This window comes from Moschus berezovskii, chromosome 1 (assembly GCF_049115385.1).
Source record: "Moschus berezovskii isolate FMDL1 chromosome 1, NW_MosBer_1.0, whole genome shotgun sequence".
Classification (NCBI taxonomy): Eukaryota; Metazoa; Chordata; class Mammalia; order Artiodactyla; family Moschidae; genus Moschus; species Moschus berezovskii.
In genome coordinates, this window is record NC_142460.1 from 94,644,094 (window position 1) to 94,659,935 (window position 15,842).

General features: G+C 46.8%; 1 protein-coding gene across 5 annotated transcripts in view; it reads left to right on the plus strand.

Annotated features, from left to right (window-relative positions):
• The window catches only part of TMEM44 (transmembrane protein 44), a 49,442-nt gene that overhangs the window by 18,154 nt on the left and 15,446 nt on the right, over positions 1-15,842 (plus strand). For all 5 annotated transcript variants that reach the window (XM_055407537.2, XM_055407528.2, XM_055407503.2 and 2 more), the window contains one exon: positions 11,157-11,315. In XM_055407537.2, the coding sequence (XP_055263512.2) occupies positions 11,157-11,315 (159 nt within the window). The remainder of the gene's footprint in view (positions 1-11,156; positions 11,316-15,842) is intronic.

Genomic DNA, 15,842 nt, shown 5'->3' on the forward strand with positions numbered 1-15,842 from the left:
CGGCTTGTAAAGAATCCGCCTGCAAGGCAGGAGACCTGGGTTCAATCCCTGGGTTGGGAAGATCCCCTGGAGAAGAGAAAAGCTACCCATTCCAGTATTCTGGCCTAGAGAATTCCATGGACTGTTTAGTCCATGGGGTTGCAAAAAGTCGAACACAACTGAGCAAATTTTACTTCACTTCACTTCACTTCTGGCTTCCCATTTCACTCAGGATAAAATCTAATCTCCTAACACAGGCCTGTTAGACCCTCCGAGACCCATGCTTGCCCCTTCCCTGACTCTCCTCTTCTGCCCCGTCCCTGACTGCCTCTTCTGCCCGGCTTCACTCCTCTCTGGCCACACAGAATATCTCTTCATTCCTCTGCCTACAGGCTCTTCCTCCTGATTTTTTTTACATGTTTGCTTCTTTCTCGTCTTTCTGTTCAGTAAAAATGTCACTTTCTCCGAAGGCTCTTCTTCCCCCACCACCCAGTCAGATGGGTATATTACCTCTTCTGCTGTATTACTTTCAGCTCAGTTCAGTCGCTCAGTCGTATCCGACTCTTTGCGACCTCATGAATCAGCACGCCAGGCCTCCCTGTCCGTCACCAACTCCCAGAATCTACCTAAACCCATGTCCATTGAGTCGGTGATGCCATCCAACCGTCTCATCTTCTGTCGTCCCCTTCTCCTCCTGCCCTCAATCTTTCCCAGCATCAGGGTCTTTTCAAATGAGTCAGCTCTTTGCATCAGGTGGCCAAAGTATTGGAGTTTCAGCTTCCATATCAGTCCTTGAACACCCAGGACTGATCTCCTTTAGGATGGACTGGTTGGATCTCCTTGCAGTCCAAGGGACTCTCAAGAGTCTCCTCCAACACCACAGTTCAAAAGCATCAGTTCTTCAGTGCTGAGCTTCCTTTATAGTCCAACTCTCACATCCATACATGACTGCTGGAAAAACCATAGCCTTGACTAGGCTGACCTTTGTTGACAAAGTAATGTCTCTGCTTTTTAATATGCTGTCTAGGTTGATCATAACTTTCCTTCCAAGGCGTAAGCACCTTTTAATTTCATGGCTGCAATCACCATCTGTATTACTTTACTACCTTTTAAAATGCTCTGCAAAGCACATTTCATGATCTTTTACTTTTGTTTGTTTTCTGTTTCCTGCTGGGATATAAACTTTGTCTCCTTCTGTCTTATCTGCCTCAACCCTGGTGCATCGAGTCACAGGCTCTCGGCACAGGTGTGTTGGAATGTAGAGTTCAGTGGTGGGGGACCCACTGAGCTGACCTTGGGACATGCTGACGCTCAGAGTTGGTCCTCATAGAGAGGTTTTACTTATTGATGTTCCTTGGGAAGTGGGTGCAAATAGCTTGGATGTGATGGAAGTGAAGTTCAGGGAGATTTGGAGCACGTTTTCACAATTAAGAGCCTATTTTGGCCATTAAGCTCTTCTTCCATCGGGAGGGTGGATGGGTAGGTGGGTGATTGGAAGCCCTGGGGAAAGCACGGGGATCCCTGGCAGCATCTGGCCAACGCTTTACATTAGAAATTTTGAAATCATGGAATTTCTGAAAAATAATAATACAAATAAAAAACAATAATGCAAAAGTTGTGTTCACTTAAACGCAAGACTCCCTGTACCTGAGTCTTGTGCCTGCTGGGAAACAGACTCGGGAAGACTGTGTTCTCTTGTTCTCTTCCTTCTGTGTCCACCAGAGGGCGAGCGTTGTCTTCATGACAGCTCCCAGCTGGGAGCCTGGAGCCCTGCCTCTAGCCTGGGCAGAAGAGTCATCATTCCTGTGGTGGTCTGTTTATTAGGGCTAACTACCTGTCGGGCTCTGAGTAATTGGTAACAACCAACCCTTCTGGTGATAACTGTACTGGTCATAGTGCTTAGAGTACTGGTCTAAGTGCTTTACATAGATTCCGTTCCGTTCCGTTCCGTCGCTCAGTCGTGTCCGACTCTATGCGACCCCGTGGACTGTGGCCTACCAGGCTTCTCCATCCACGGGATTCTCCAGGCAAGAATACTGGAGTGGGTTACCGTTTCCTTCTCCAGGGGATCTTCCCAACCCAGGGATCAAACCCAGGTCTCCCGCATTGGAGGCAGACGCTTTAACCTCTGAGCCACCAGGGAAGCCCTTACATAGATTACATCATTTAATCCAAACACCCAACCCTTGAGGTTACCATGCTCATTTTACAGAGAAGGAAAAGGGGCCGGTTGAGGTTAAGCAGCTTGCTCAAGGTCACATGATCTGTTGGTGTTAGAACCAGGATTCATACCTGTCTCTACCTGGATCTGTGCCTTTCCTTAGAGTTATGCAGCTTCTTACTTGGCATAATGGCTGACACCCAGTAAATGCTTGATAAATGTTAAGTGTTATTTCTATTGTTATAGAAATTGTTGAATTATTATTATGCTAAGTTATTATATTTAATGCTTTTATTATCATTTTAGAATGAGGCACCCAGATCCCATAGTTAGAAAATCTCAAAAGCAGGTTTCAGACTAAGCACGTCTGATTCCGGGCCCTGAACTTTTATAGAAAGGACATGCTTTTTCTGCCACCGTGTCATGCCTGCTATGTTAGCAGATTTTTTTTTTTTTTTTAATGAGAATGTCCTGATGGGCATGTTGTGGTTTGGTCCATGATGCCGTGTGATTTAATACACATCCTGTTTGGACTACACTGTGAAACGGGCAAACGAGCCAGTGAGGGGCCCACTCTTCCCAACATCCCTTCCTGAACACTGGTCTAATGAGAGATTTCCCAAGAGGCACAGCTGGGGCCAGGCTGGGCTGGAGGGGCTGAGGGCGTGGGGTCCTAGGAGTCCACAACTCGCAGCATTTGAAACTCCATTTTATCTGTTGACTCAGGTGTGGTCAGGCCTGGGGAATTGGTAGATTCTTTTGTTGTTGGACTGGGAGGCCTCTGCTCCCCGCCCATGTCTCTGCCTGTGTGTCCTTTGTGGATTTTCCTCCCTTCCAGCCGACTCTCACAGGGATCTGTGCCCTTGACCTGTCTAGGGTTGCAGCCCTGCGTGATTTGGGGACCAGTATGAGCAGCTGTTCTTCTCATGTGTCCAGGGCATTTACTAAATCTTATCCTCGTGACACCACTTAAGAGGAGGACAGGCAGGGGCTACCAGCCCTGTATATAGGTTAGGAAAGTGACACTCAGGAGGAGGAGGTTTTTTGCCAAGGTAACACAGTTAGCTGGTGGACACATGGTCTGGAAGGCAAGTTGCTCCCCCTGTGCTGTGTCAGTGTGATGACTGCCTGGCTCTGAAACCCCAGCCCACAGCCTCAAGGATCTTGCGGAAACCTATGTGCCCTGTGGAGGGAAGCTCTCTTCTGAGATGTACAGAGAGATAGATGATAGATTGATGATGACAGATAGATAGATATGAGTGTTCTGAAACCCCAGCCCACAGCCTCAAGGATCTCTGTGGAAACCCATGTGCCCTGTGAGGGGAAGCTGTCTTCTGAGATGGACAGAGAGATCAATTCAGTTCAGTTCAGTCACTCAGTCGTCTCTGACGCTTTCCAGCCTCATGGACTGCAGCACACCAGGCCTCCCTGTCCATCACCAAATCCCGGAGTTTACTCAAACTCATGTCCATTGAGTCGGTGATGCCATCCAACCAGCTCATCTTCTGTCATCCCCTTCTCCCTCCACCTTCAGTCTATCCCAGTATCAGGGTCTTTTCCAGTGAGTCAGTTCTTTGCATCAGATGGCCAAAGTATTGGAGTTTCAGCTTCAACATCAGTCCTTCCAATGAACATTCAGGACTGATTTCCTTTAGGATGGTCTGGTTGGATCTCCTTGCAATCCAAGAGACTCTCGAGAGTCTTCTCCAATAACACAGTTCAAAAGCATCAATTCTTTGGCAATCAGCTTTCTTTATAGTCCAAATCTCACATCCATACATGACCACTGGAAAAACCATAACCTTGACTAGACGGATCTTTGTTGGCAAAATAATGTCTCTGCTTTTTAATATACTGTCTAGATTGGTCATAACTTTCCTTCCAAGGAGCAAGTGTCTTTTAATTTCATGGCTGCAGTCACCATCTGCAGTGATTTTGGAGCCCCCTAAAATAAAGTCAGAAAACAAAGATCATGGCATCTGGTCCCATCACTTCATGGGAAATAGATGGAAAAACAGTGGAAACAGTGTCAGACTTTATTATTTTGGGCTCCAAAATCACTGCAGATGCTGATTGCAGCCATGAAATTAAAAGATGCTTACTCCTTAGAAGGAAAGTTATGACCAACCTTGATAGTATATTAAAAAGCAGAGACATTACTTTGCCAACAAAGGTCCGTCTAGTCAAGGCAATGGTTTTTCCCGTGGTCATGTATGGATGTGAGAGTTGGACTGTGAAGAAAGCTGATCGCCGAAGAATCGATGCTTTTGAACTGTGGTGTTGGAGAAGACTCTTGAGAGTCCCTTATACTGCAAGGAGATCCAACCAGTCCATTCTAAAGGAGATCAATCCTGGGTGTTCATTGGAGGGACTGATGCTAAAGCTGAAACTGCAATACTTTGGCCACCTCATGCGACGAGTTGACTCACTGGAAAAGACTCTGATGCTGGGAAAGGTTGGGGGTGGGAGGAGAAGGGGACGACGGAGAATGAGATGGCTGGATGGCATCACCGACTCTATGGACATGAGTTTGAGTGTACTCCGGGAGTTGGTGATGGACAGGGAGGCCTGGCGTGCTGTGATTCATGGGGTCGCGGAGAGTCGGACACGACTGAGCGACTGAACTGAACTGAACTGAAAATAAAGTCTCTCACTGTTTCCATTGCTTCCCCATCTATTTGCCATGAAGTGATGGGACAAGATGCCATGATCTTAGTTTTCTGAATGTTGAGTTTTAAGCCAACTTTTTCAGTCTCCTCTTTCACTTTCATCACAAGGCTCTTTAGTTCTTCTTCAGTTTCTGCCATAAGGGTGGTGTCTTCTGCATATCTGAGGTTATTGATATTTCTCCCAGCAATCTTGATTCCAGCTTGAGTTTCATTCAGCCTGGCATTTTGCATGATGTACTCTGCATATAAGTTAAATAAGCAGGGTGACAATAAACAGCCTTGACGTACTCCTTTTCCGATTTGGAACCAGTCTGTTGTTCCATGTCCAGTTCTAACTGTTGCTTCTTGACCTGCATACAGATTTCTCAGGAGAAGGCCAGGTGGTCTGGTATTCCCATCTCTCAGAATTTTCCACAGTTTGTTATGACCCACACAGTCAAAGGCTTTGGCATAGTCAATAAAACAGAAGTAGATGTTTTTCTGGAACTCTCTTGCTTTTTCGATGATCCAGCAGATGTTGGTAATTTGATCTCTGGTTCCTCTGCCATTTTTAAATCCACCTTGAATATCTGGAAGTTCATGGTTCATGTACTGTTGAAGCCTGGCTTGGAGAATTTTGCGCATTACTTTGCTAGCGTGTGAGATGAGTGCAGTTGTGCGGTAGTTTGAGCATTCTTTGTATTGCTTTTCTCTGGGATTGGAATGAAAACAGACCTTTTCCAGTCCTGTGGCCAGTGCTGAGTTTTCCAAATTTGTTGGCATACTGAGTGCAGCACTTTCATAGCATCGTCTTTTAGTATTTGAAATAGCAAGATGGTAGGAGGGTCGGAATCGTGTTTAGAATCAAACCGCATAGCCGCCAGAGACACTTGGAGGGCTCAAACAAACCTTGTGCGCACCAGGATCCAGAAACCCCACAGAGACTGAGACAGAACTGTGTTTGAGTGTCCCCTGCAGAGGTACAGGTCAGCAGTGGAGTGCAGCAGGAGCAGGGGCTTTGGGTGCAGCAGACCTGGGTATGGCATAAGCCCTCTTGGAGGAGGCTGCCGTTAACCTCACCACAGAGCCACCAGAACTTACACAGGACTGGGGAAACAGACTCTTGGAGGGCACAAACAAAACCTTGTGCACACCAGGACCCAAGAGAAAGGAGCAGTGACCCACAAGAGACTGACCCAGACTTGCCTGTGAGTGTCCAGGACTCTCTGGCAGAGGCGTGGGTTGGCGGTGGCCTGCTGCAGGGTTGGGGGCACTGAGCAGAGCAGTGCATACATGGGACATTTTGAAGGAGGTTGCCATTGTCTTCATTACCTCCACCGTAGTTTGAAAGTGAAAGTTAAGGTTGCTCAGTTGTGTCCGACTCTTTGTGACCCCATGGACTATACAGTCCATGGAATTCTCCAGGCGAGAATACTGGAGTGGGTAGCCTTCCCCTTCTCCAGGGTATCTTCCCAATCCAGGAATCAAACCCAGGTGTCCCACATTGCAGGCAGAACCAGCTTCAGTTTACCAGCTGAACCACCAGGGAGGCCCAAACTAAGCACACCATAGTTTCAGTTCAGTTCAGTTCAGTCACTTAGTCATGTCTGACTCTTTGCAACCCCATGGACTGCAGCACACCAGGCCTTCCTGTCCATCACCAACTCCCAGAGTTTACTCAAATTCATGTCCATCGAGTCAATGATGCCATCCAATCATCTCATCCCCTTCTCCTCCCACCTTCAATCTTTCCCAGCATCAGGGTCTTTTCAAATGAGTCAGTTCTAGTTTGGCCCCAGGTAAATAACGGAGGGAACACAGCTCCACCCATCTTCAGAAAATTGGATTAAAGATTTACTGAGCATGCCCCTGCCCATCAGAACAAGACCCAGTTTCTCCCTCAGTAACTCTCTCCCATCAGGAAGCTTCCATAAGCCTCTTATCCTTCTCCATCAGAGGGCAGACAAGAGTGAAAACCATAGTCACAGAAAACTAACCAATCTGATCACATGGACCACAGCCTTGTCTAACTCAATGAAACTATGAGCCATGCCGTGTAGGGCCACCCAAGACATACAGGTCATGGTGGAGAGTTCTGACAAAACGTGGTCCACTGGAGAAGGGAATGGCAAACCACTTCAGTATTCTTGCCTTGAGAACCCCATGAACAGTATGAAAAGGCAAAAGGATAGGACACTGATAGATGAACTCCCCAAGTCGGTAGGTGCCCAATATGCTACTGAAATCAGTGGAGAAATAACTCCAGAAAGAATGAAGAGATGGAGCCAAAGCAACAACAACATCCAGTTGTGGATGTGACTGGTGATGGAAGTAAAGTCCGATGCTGTAAAGAGCAATATTGCATAGGAACCTGGAATGTTAGGTCCATGAATCAAGGCAAATTGAAAGTGGTCAAACAGGAGATGGCATCAACATTTTAGGAATCAGTGAACTAAAATGGACTGGAATGGGTGAATTTAACTCAGATGACCATTATATCTACTACTGTGGGCAGGAATCCCTTAGAAGAAATGGAGTAGCCATCATAGTCAACAAAAGAGTCTGAAATGCAGTACTTGGCTGCAATCTCAAAAATGACGGAATGATCTCTGTTCGTTTCCAAAGCAAACCACTCAATATCACAGTAATCCAAGTCTATGTCCAACCAGTAATGCTGAAGATGTTGAAGTTGAACGGTTCTATGAAGGCCTACAAAACCTTCTAGAACTAACACCCAAAAACATTGTCCTTTTCATTATAAGGGACTGGAATGCAAAAGTAGAAAATCAAAAAATACCTGGAGTAACAGGCAAATTTGGCCTTGTACTATAGAATGAAGCAGGGCAAAGGCTAATAGAGTTTTGCCAAGAGAACGCACAGGTCACAGCAAACACCCTTTTCCAACAACACAAGAGAAGACTCTACACACAGTCATCACCAGGTGGTCAATACAGAAATCAGATTGATTATATTCGTTGCAACCAAAGATGGAGACGCTCTATACAGTCAGCAAAAACAAGACTGGGAGCTGACTGTGGCTCAGATCATGAACTCCTTATTGCCAAATTCAGACTTAAACTGAAGAAAGCAGGGAAAACCACTAGACCATTCAGGTATGACCTAAATCAAATCCCTTACAATTATACAGTGGAAATGACAAATAGATTCAAGGGATTAGACAGTGCCTGAAGAACTATGGACAGAGGTTCATGACACTGGACAGGAGATAGAGATCAAGAGCATCCCCAAGAAAAAGAAATGCAAAAAGGCATAATGGTTGTCTGAGGAGGCCTTACAAATAGCTGTGAAAGGAAGAGAAGCAAAAGGCAAAGGAGAAATGGAAAGACACACCAATTTGAATGCAGAGTTCCAAACAATAACAAGGAGAGATAAGAAAGCCTTCCTCAGTGATCAATGCAAAGAAATAGAGGAAAACAATAGAATGGGAAAGACTAGCGATCTCTTCAAGAAAATTAGAGATGCCAAGGGAACATTTCTTGCAAAGATGGGCACAATAAAGGACAGAAATGGTATGGACCTAACAGAAGCAGAAGATATTAAGAAGAGGTGGCAGGAATACACAGAAGAACTGTACGAAAAAGATCTTCGTGACCCAGATAATCATGATGGTGTGATCACTCACCTAGAGCCAGACATCCTGGAATGTGAAGTCAAGTGGGCCTTAGGAAGCATCACTGTGAACAAAGCTGGTGCAGGTGATGGAATTCCAGTTGAGCTATTTCAAATCCTAAAAGATGATGCTGTGAAAGTGCTGCACTCAGTATGCCAGCAAATTTGGAAGACTTGGCACTGGCCACAGGACTGGAAAATGTCTGTTTTCATTCCAATCCCAAAGAAAGGCAATGCAAAGAATGTTCAAACTACCGCACAACTGCACTCATCTCACACACTAGCAAAGTAATACTCAAAGTTCTCCAAGCCAGACTTCAACAGTACATGAACCATGAACTTCCAGATGTTCAAGCTGGATTTAGAAAAGGCAGAGGAACCAGAAATCAAATTACCAACATCTGCTGGATCATCGAAAAAGCAAGAGAGTCCCAGAAAAACATCTACTTCTGTTTTATTGACTATGCCAAAGCCTTTGACTGTGTGGATCACAACAAACTGTGGAAAATTCTGAAAGAGATTGGAATACCAGACCACCTGACCTGCTCTTGAGAAATCTGTATGCAGGTCAGGAAGCAACATTTAGAACTGGACATGAAACAACAAACTGGTTCCAAATCGGAAAAGGAGTACGTCAAAGCTGTGTATTGTCACCCTGCTTATTTAACTTATATGCAAAGTACATCATGAGAAATGCTGGGCTGAATGAAACTCAAGCTGGAATCAAGATTGCTGGGAGAAATATCAATAACCTCAGATATGCAGATGACACCACCCTTATGGCAGAAAGTGAAGAAGACCTAAAGAGCCTCTTGATGAAAGTGAAAGAAGAGAGTGAAAAAGTTGGCTTAAAACTCAACATTCAGAAAACTATGGGACCATGGCATCTGGTTCCATCACTTCATGGCAAATAGATGGGGAAGCAATGGAAACAGTGACAGACTTTATTTTGGGGGGGCTCCAAAATCACTGCAAATCGTGACTGCAGCCATGAAATTAAAAGACGCTTGCTCCTTGGAAGAAAAGTTATGACCAACCTAGACAGTATATTAAAAAGCAGAGACATTAATTTGCCAACAAAGGTCCATCTAGTCAAGGCTATGGTTTTTCCAGTAGGCATGTATAGATGTGAGAGTTGGACTATAAAGAAAGCTGAGCACCAAAGAATTGATGCTTTTGAACTGTGTTATTGGACAAGACTCTTGAGAGTCCCTTGGACTGCAAGGATATACAACCAGTCCATCCTAAAGGAAATCAGTCCTGAATATTCACTGGAAGGACTGATGCTGAAGCTGAAACTCCAATACTTTGGCCACCTGATGTGAAGAACCAACTCATTTGAAGAGACCCTGATGCCAGGAAAGATTGAAGGTGGGAGGAGAAGGGGATGACAGAGGATGAGATGGTTGGATGGCATCACCGACGCCATGATTATGAGTTTGAATAAACTCCGGGAGTTGGTGATGGACAGGGAAGCCTGGCACTACAGTCCATGGGGTCGCAAAGAGTTGGACACAACTGAGCGACTGAACTGAACTGAAACCCCAGCCCATAGCCTCAAGGATCCCTGTGGAAACCTATGTGCCCTGTGGGAGGAAACTCTCTTCTGAGATGAACAGACAGACGGATGATAGATAGATAGATATGGGTGCTTGCTAAGTCGCTTCAATTGTGTCCAACTCTTTGAGAATCTATGGACTATAGCCTGCCAGGCTTCTCTGTCCATGGGATTCCTCAGGCAGAAATACTGGAGTAGGTTGCTGCTTCTTCCTCCAGGGGATCTTCCCCAACCAGGGATCGAGCCTGCGTCTCATGTCTCCTGCATTGGTGGGGCCACCTGGGAAGTCTAGATAGATAGATATAGATAGAGGATAGTTAGATAGATAATCTCACAAGTTTCTTCCTCCCTTACCCTTCGCGAGGCACTCTCATAGGCTGCTGACAGGTGTTTTGGTTAAGCCTCTATGGAGTGCACTTTTGCCAAGTGGAAGGAAGAGTGAAAGTCGCTCAGTCATGTCTGACTCTTTGCAACCCCATTGGCTATATAGTCCATGGAATTCCACAGGCCAGAATACTGGAGTGGGTAGCCATTTCCTTCTCCAGGGTATCTTCCCAACCCATGGATCAAACCCAGGTCTCACGCATTGCAGGCAGATTCTTTACCATTGAACCACAAGGGAAGCCCTACTTTTGCCAAGAGCTATCCAGATGACAAGTGTGCATACCCTCTGACTCAGCAATTCCACTTCTAAGAATTTATCCTGTATATCCTGAAACTTTGAATGTAAAATATAATTTGCCACACTCAGTAATGATTGTAAAAGCAAGAGATTGGGAATACCCTAAAGCATCCATCAGCAGGGGACTGGTTAAACAGGTTGTGAACATCTATACAATGCTACAGAAACAGATCTGCTGCAGTTCTATTTCTAAGGCATGTTGTTAAGTGGAAAACAAAGGAAGATGCATAAGAGACTATAGAGTACTCCCGTTAGTGGAAAAGGGGGGATATGTCCATTCATGTCCATGCACTTGCTCGTGTGTGCACAGAAACTTTGGAAGGACACACAAACAAGTGCTGGCTGCCTCTGGGGGGAGCTCAGTGGCTTTGGGAGAATGGTGGAAGCCGCTGCATGCATTCCTACCTTTTGAACCCTGAAGGACATGAATGCCCTGACAGTGCAAAAAATAAAGATGCAAACTAAGTCTCTGCCTGCCCTTCCCCATACACCTTGCAGGTGAGCTGCAGTGCCAGCAGGCTGCCTGGCGACGGACAGACAAGCACAGGAGCCCCGTCCCTGCAGGAGCCCCCCTCCTACCCTCCGGTTCAGGTCATCCAGGCCCGTGTGTCCTCCAGCAGCTCCTCCCAGGTCTCTTGCATCAGCTCCGACCTCGAGGTAGGTGCTGGGTCTGCTGGTGGGTGCGTGCGTCCTCCTTCACCCAGGCTTGCCCGTGCCTCCATGGTACCTGCATCTCTCTGCTCCTCCATGCCGACCTCGTGTCTGCTGAATAGTGAATAAACATCTTCCAAGGACTTTCCTACACAGTCCGCGCTGGGGAGGACTTTCTGTGGTCAGATGAGTCGGGGAAGACTGCACACTGAGTCACTGCAGTCACGTCTTAGAGAACTAAGTACTGAATGACAAACTTTCTAAAGTGTCTCCGTGGTTCCCAAACCCGTTTGACCAGGGAAGCCTTTCTTTCCCCCAAGGAGCACCCGCTGCTTGCTGTGGTGCTGTCGGGGTGATACATGGAGGCCCTTGGTGGGCATCCTGCCTGGCACTTTCATAAGCTTTGCCTCATTGTGAATGTTTGGGTCTGCGAACAAGACACATCACATTCTGTGACACAGAAATGGGTGTGACTCTCTGGTCTGTGGTCCTGTACCTCTCAGCCGCACAAGCTGTGGCTCCCAGCCCTGGTCAGAAGGAAGTTTCCCTTTGTCTGCAGCCAGTGAGAGCAAGGACAGCACTGGACAGGTGGTGTCAGCGGGGGACACCTTTGTTCTGGGTTGGTTGGGTTCTCCCACTGTTTTGATGTTTAAAAAGAAGTGGTATTTAATAGGAAGTGGTTAGTTGGTGCTAAGGTTTTGGTTTTGGTCGTAGTGGCCTTATTTGGCAAAGTAATGAGCCAGAGGTCCCAAGTCAGTCCCCCATACTTGTTGAACTCATAGTGAACCTTGAAATCTGAAAGACTTAGAGCCTGTGATTTTCAGGGGTAGAGTCCAGATCCTGTGGCGTGGGGTCCAGGCCATGCACACCTGCCCTGGACTGTGCCCCTTCTTTGCCCTGACCTACATGACCTCCTTGGCCATGGACTGCTCCCTCGTCCCCAGGGTTCTGGGCCTTCCTTCCTGGGTCTTCTCTGGCCCAGTTTCCACATGTCAGAATCATACCCAGATACCACCTACTCCCCCACCCACACCTCCCAGGAATCAAAGCCTCCCTCTCCTGGGTGCCCACAGCCCATACATCTCTTACACCCTTCTGTTGTGTGCCGTGTGGCCTGGAGAGCTGCAGGGACCTGCCTCCTCCGCCAGGCTGTGCACAAGCTTTTAGGTCTGGAGGCCTGGGCTGCCTTCATCTTTATCTCTCAGTCCTGGAACAAACACAGCTGGTCCCTGAGAGCTGGGTTTTGAGGGAGAGATTCTGTTTCAGACCAGGGACCATTCAGGGTCTGTGTATCCCCGAGTCCTGCATTTACTGCTGTTTGTTTCTTGGGTTTGATCTCAGAATGGGCAAGACACCCAAGGCGCGTGGCTTGGCAGCCGGGAGCCAGCAGTCCAGGCTGAGTCCAAGGCTCCAGGGAGAGAGGGAGTCTGAGCACAGTGTGTTCAGTGGACGGGACGGTGCGGGTGGTGCGATGGGGAGGGGGAGGAGGGAGGGAGAGGGTAGGGAGCGCCACTCACTCTCACTCTGGAAATCCTAACTGAGGTCAGGATTGGACGTGACCTTGAAAAGTTTGGAAATTTGTGTCTGCAACTATTTGGGGCCATTTCTGTGTTTTCCAACCCTTTTCCTTCCTCTCCTCCATTCTCTCCCTTTTTAGACCTTTATTTGCTTAACTATGTAAATTCCAAGGGGATGGGATCACACTCATAAGTGAGGCAAGTGGAAATGAGTACATTTGCCCTTGTTAAATAAGAAATGTATTTTTAGAAGCTCAGCTGCTCCCCCGCCCCAGAACCCCTGCCTCCCCCCAGCACAGCCCCCCTGCTTCATTACCTGAAACACACGTACACAACACATGGCAAAGCCCTGAGCCCTGAATAACTGAGAAGCTCACTAGACATAGACACTGCAGGTCAAATGGGATTATAAATCTCCCAGTACAGACTGTTGAATATGTGAGCAGGGGACAGTGTAGCTTGTCTGATGTGTGACCCTTCGGGTCTTCTGGTAATCTGTTTGTTCTCTTCTTAAAAGTAAGATGTGTTTATTGTAGAAATTTTGGAAGATGTTCAGGTCAGTTCAGGTACTCAGTCATGTCTGACTCTTTGTGACCCCATGGACTGCAGCGCCAGGCTTCCCTGTCCATCACCAACTCCTGGAGTTTACTCAAACTCATGTCCATCCAACAAACTTATCCTCTGTCGTCCCCTTCTCCTCCCACCTTCAATCTTTCCTGGCATCAGGGTCTCTAGAATTGAGTCAGTTCTTCACATCAGGTGGCCAAAGTATTGGAGTTTCAGCTTCAACATGAGTTCTTCCAATGAATATTCAGGACTAATTTCCTTTAGGATGGACTGGTTGGATCTCCTTGCAGTGCAAGAGACTCACAAGAGTCTTCTCCAACACCACAGTTCAAAAGCATCAGTTCTTCGGCGCTCAGCTTTCTTCACAGTCCAACTCTCACATCCATACATGCCTACTGGAAAAACCATAGCCTTGACTAGACGGACCTTTGTTGACAAAGTAATGTTTCTGTTTTTTAATATGCTATCTAAGTTGGTCATAGCTTTTCTTCCAAGGAGCAAGCGTCTTTTAATTTCATGGCTAGAGTCGCCATTTGCAGTGATTTTGGAGACCCCAAAAATAAAGTCTGTCACTGTTTCCATTGTTTCCCAGTCTATTTGCCATAAAGTGATGAGACCGGATGCCATGATCTTAGTTTTCTGAATGTTGAGTTTTAAGCCAACTTTTTCACCCTCCTCTTTCACTCTCATCAAGAGGTTATTTAGTTCTTGTTTGCTTTCTGCCATAAGGGTGGTGTCATCTGCATATCTGAGGTTATTGATATTTCCCCCAGCAATCTTGATTCCAGCTTGAGTTTCATCCAGCCCAGTGTTTCTCATGATGTACTTTGCATATAAGTTAAATAAGCAGGGTGACAATTCACAGCCTTGACATACTCCTTTTCTGATTTGGAACCAGTTTGTTGTTTCATGTCCAGTTCTAACTGTTGCTTCTTGACCTGCATACAGATTTATCAGGAGAAGGCCAGGTGGTCTGGTATTCCCATCTCTTGAAGAATTTTCCACAGTTTGTTGTGACCCACACAGTCAAAGGCTTTGGCATAGTCAAGAAAGCAGAAATAGATGTTTTTCTGGAACTCTTTTGCTTTTTCGATGATCCAACAGATGTTGTCAATTTGATCTCTGATTCCTCTGCCTTTTCTAAATCCAGCTTGAACATCTGGAAGTTCACGGTTCATGTACAGTTGAAGCCTGGCTTGGAGAATTTTATGTATTACTTTGCTAGCATGCGAGATGAGTGCAATTGTGTGGAAGTTTGAGCATTCTTTGCATTGCCTTTCTTTGGGATTGGAATGAAAACAGACCTTTTCTAGTCCTGTGGCCACTGCTGAGTTTTCCAAATTTGGAAGGTATAATGATGAAAATTAAGCTGTAAGCCTATCAATCAACCAGCAGCAGCTCAGGGTGGTGGGACAGGGTGGTCCCCCTGGCTTTGGTTGAAGGGGAGCAAGAGGGTATTTTACTTGATGAGTGTGATGCCGGATTCACCCACCTGTTCTGTCACTCACTCATCAGCAAACGTGTTCTGAGGGGGGGGGCGGGATTTGAAAGAAAACCTTATGAGGACAGGTGAGCTGGGTGGGAGGTCCTTGGCACATTGGCCACAGCCTGATTGTGACTTTGCTCCTCCAGACCACACACCAAAGGAACTGAGGCCTGCGGTCAGATGCTGGGCCCCAGGTGGCCACTTCCTCTGGTTTGCAGCCTCTCTTGCTGCCAGCGTTGCACAGTTCAAATGTTGTGTAACGCTGGGCTGCAGCACCCAGGGCCTCTGTCTCTACTCTGGCCACAGTGGGCATCCGCGCCCGTGACCTCCGCTTATTGCCTGTGTCTATTGCCAGCCAGCTGGGCTTCTGCCTGACCCTCGGGTACATAAGGGAACGTTCGTGCACTCCCACTGTGAGGCCCTGGAGCCGCTCTGTGTCGCTAAGGTGATGTGTTTACCTCCCGTGTGGTCTTTGGCCTTTACGGTTTTGTGACTTAACTCTCAGAGGGTGGTTTTGTGGCTTTAGGGCACATACTGAGGGATTTGAAGGCCCACTTCCTGCCGTGCTGGGGGAGGTGGAGAGAAGAATGGCCCCTCAATACGAGATACGCTGTATCCACATCACTCAGCTCACTAAGCATTTTCAGACCATTGCTCACAGTGACTTAGGTTGTGTCATGAGCCACACATGCTATGTTCTGTACTTTCCAAACACTCTTTGATATAATCCTTCTTACAGCCCAAGGCAAGGACCTTTAAATATTTGTTTCCCAGAAGAGAAAACTGGGATTAAGTGAGTTTAAGTACCATTCCCAAGAAAACATCATCATCATCATAGTTATAATTGGCAGACCTGGGGAGCTGAACCTGGCTCAGAAGTCTGGCTCAGAAACCCTGTCGTTACCCACTACACCCCACTGCCTCAGCAGGAACTTCCCAGGGCGATAGGCACGACTGAGTCTA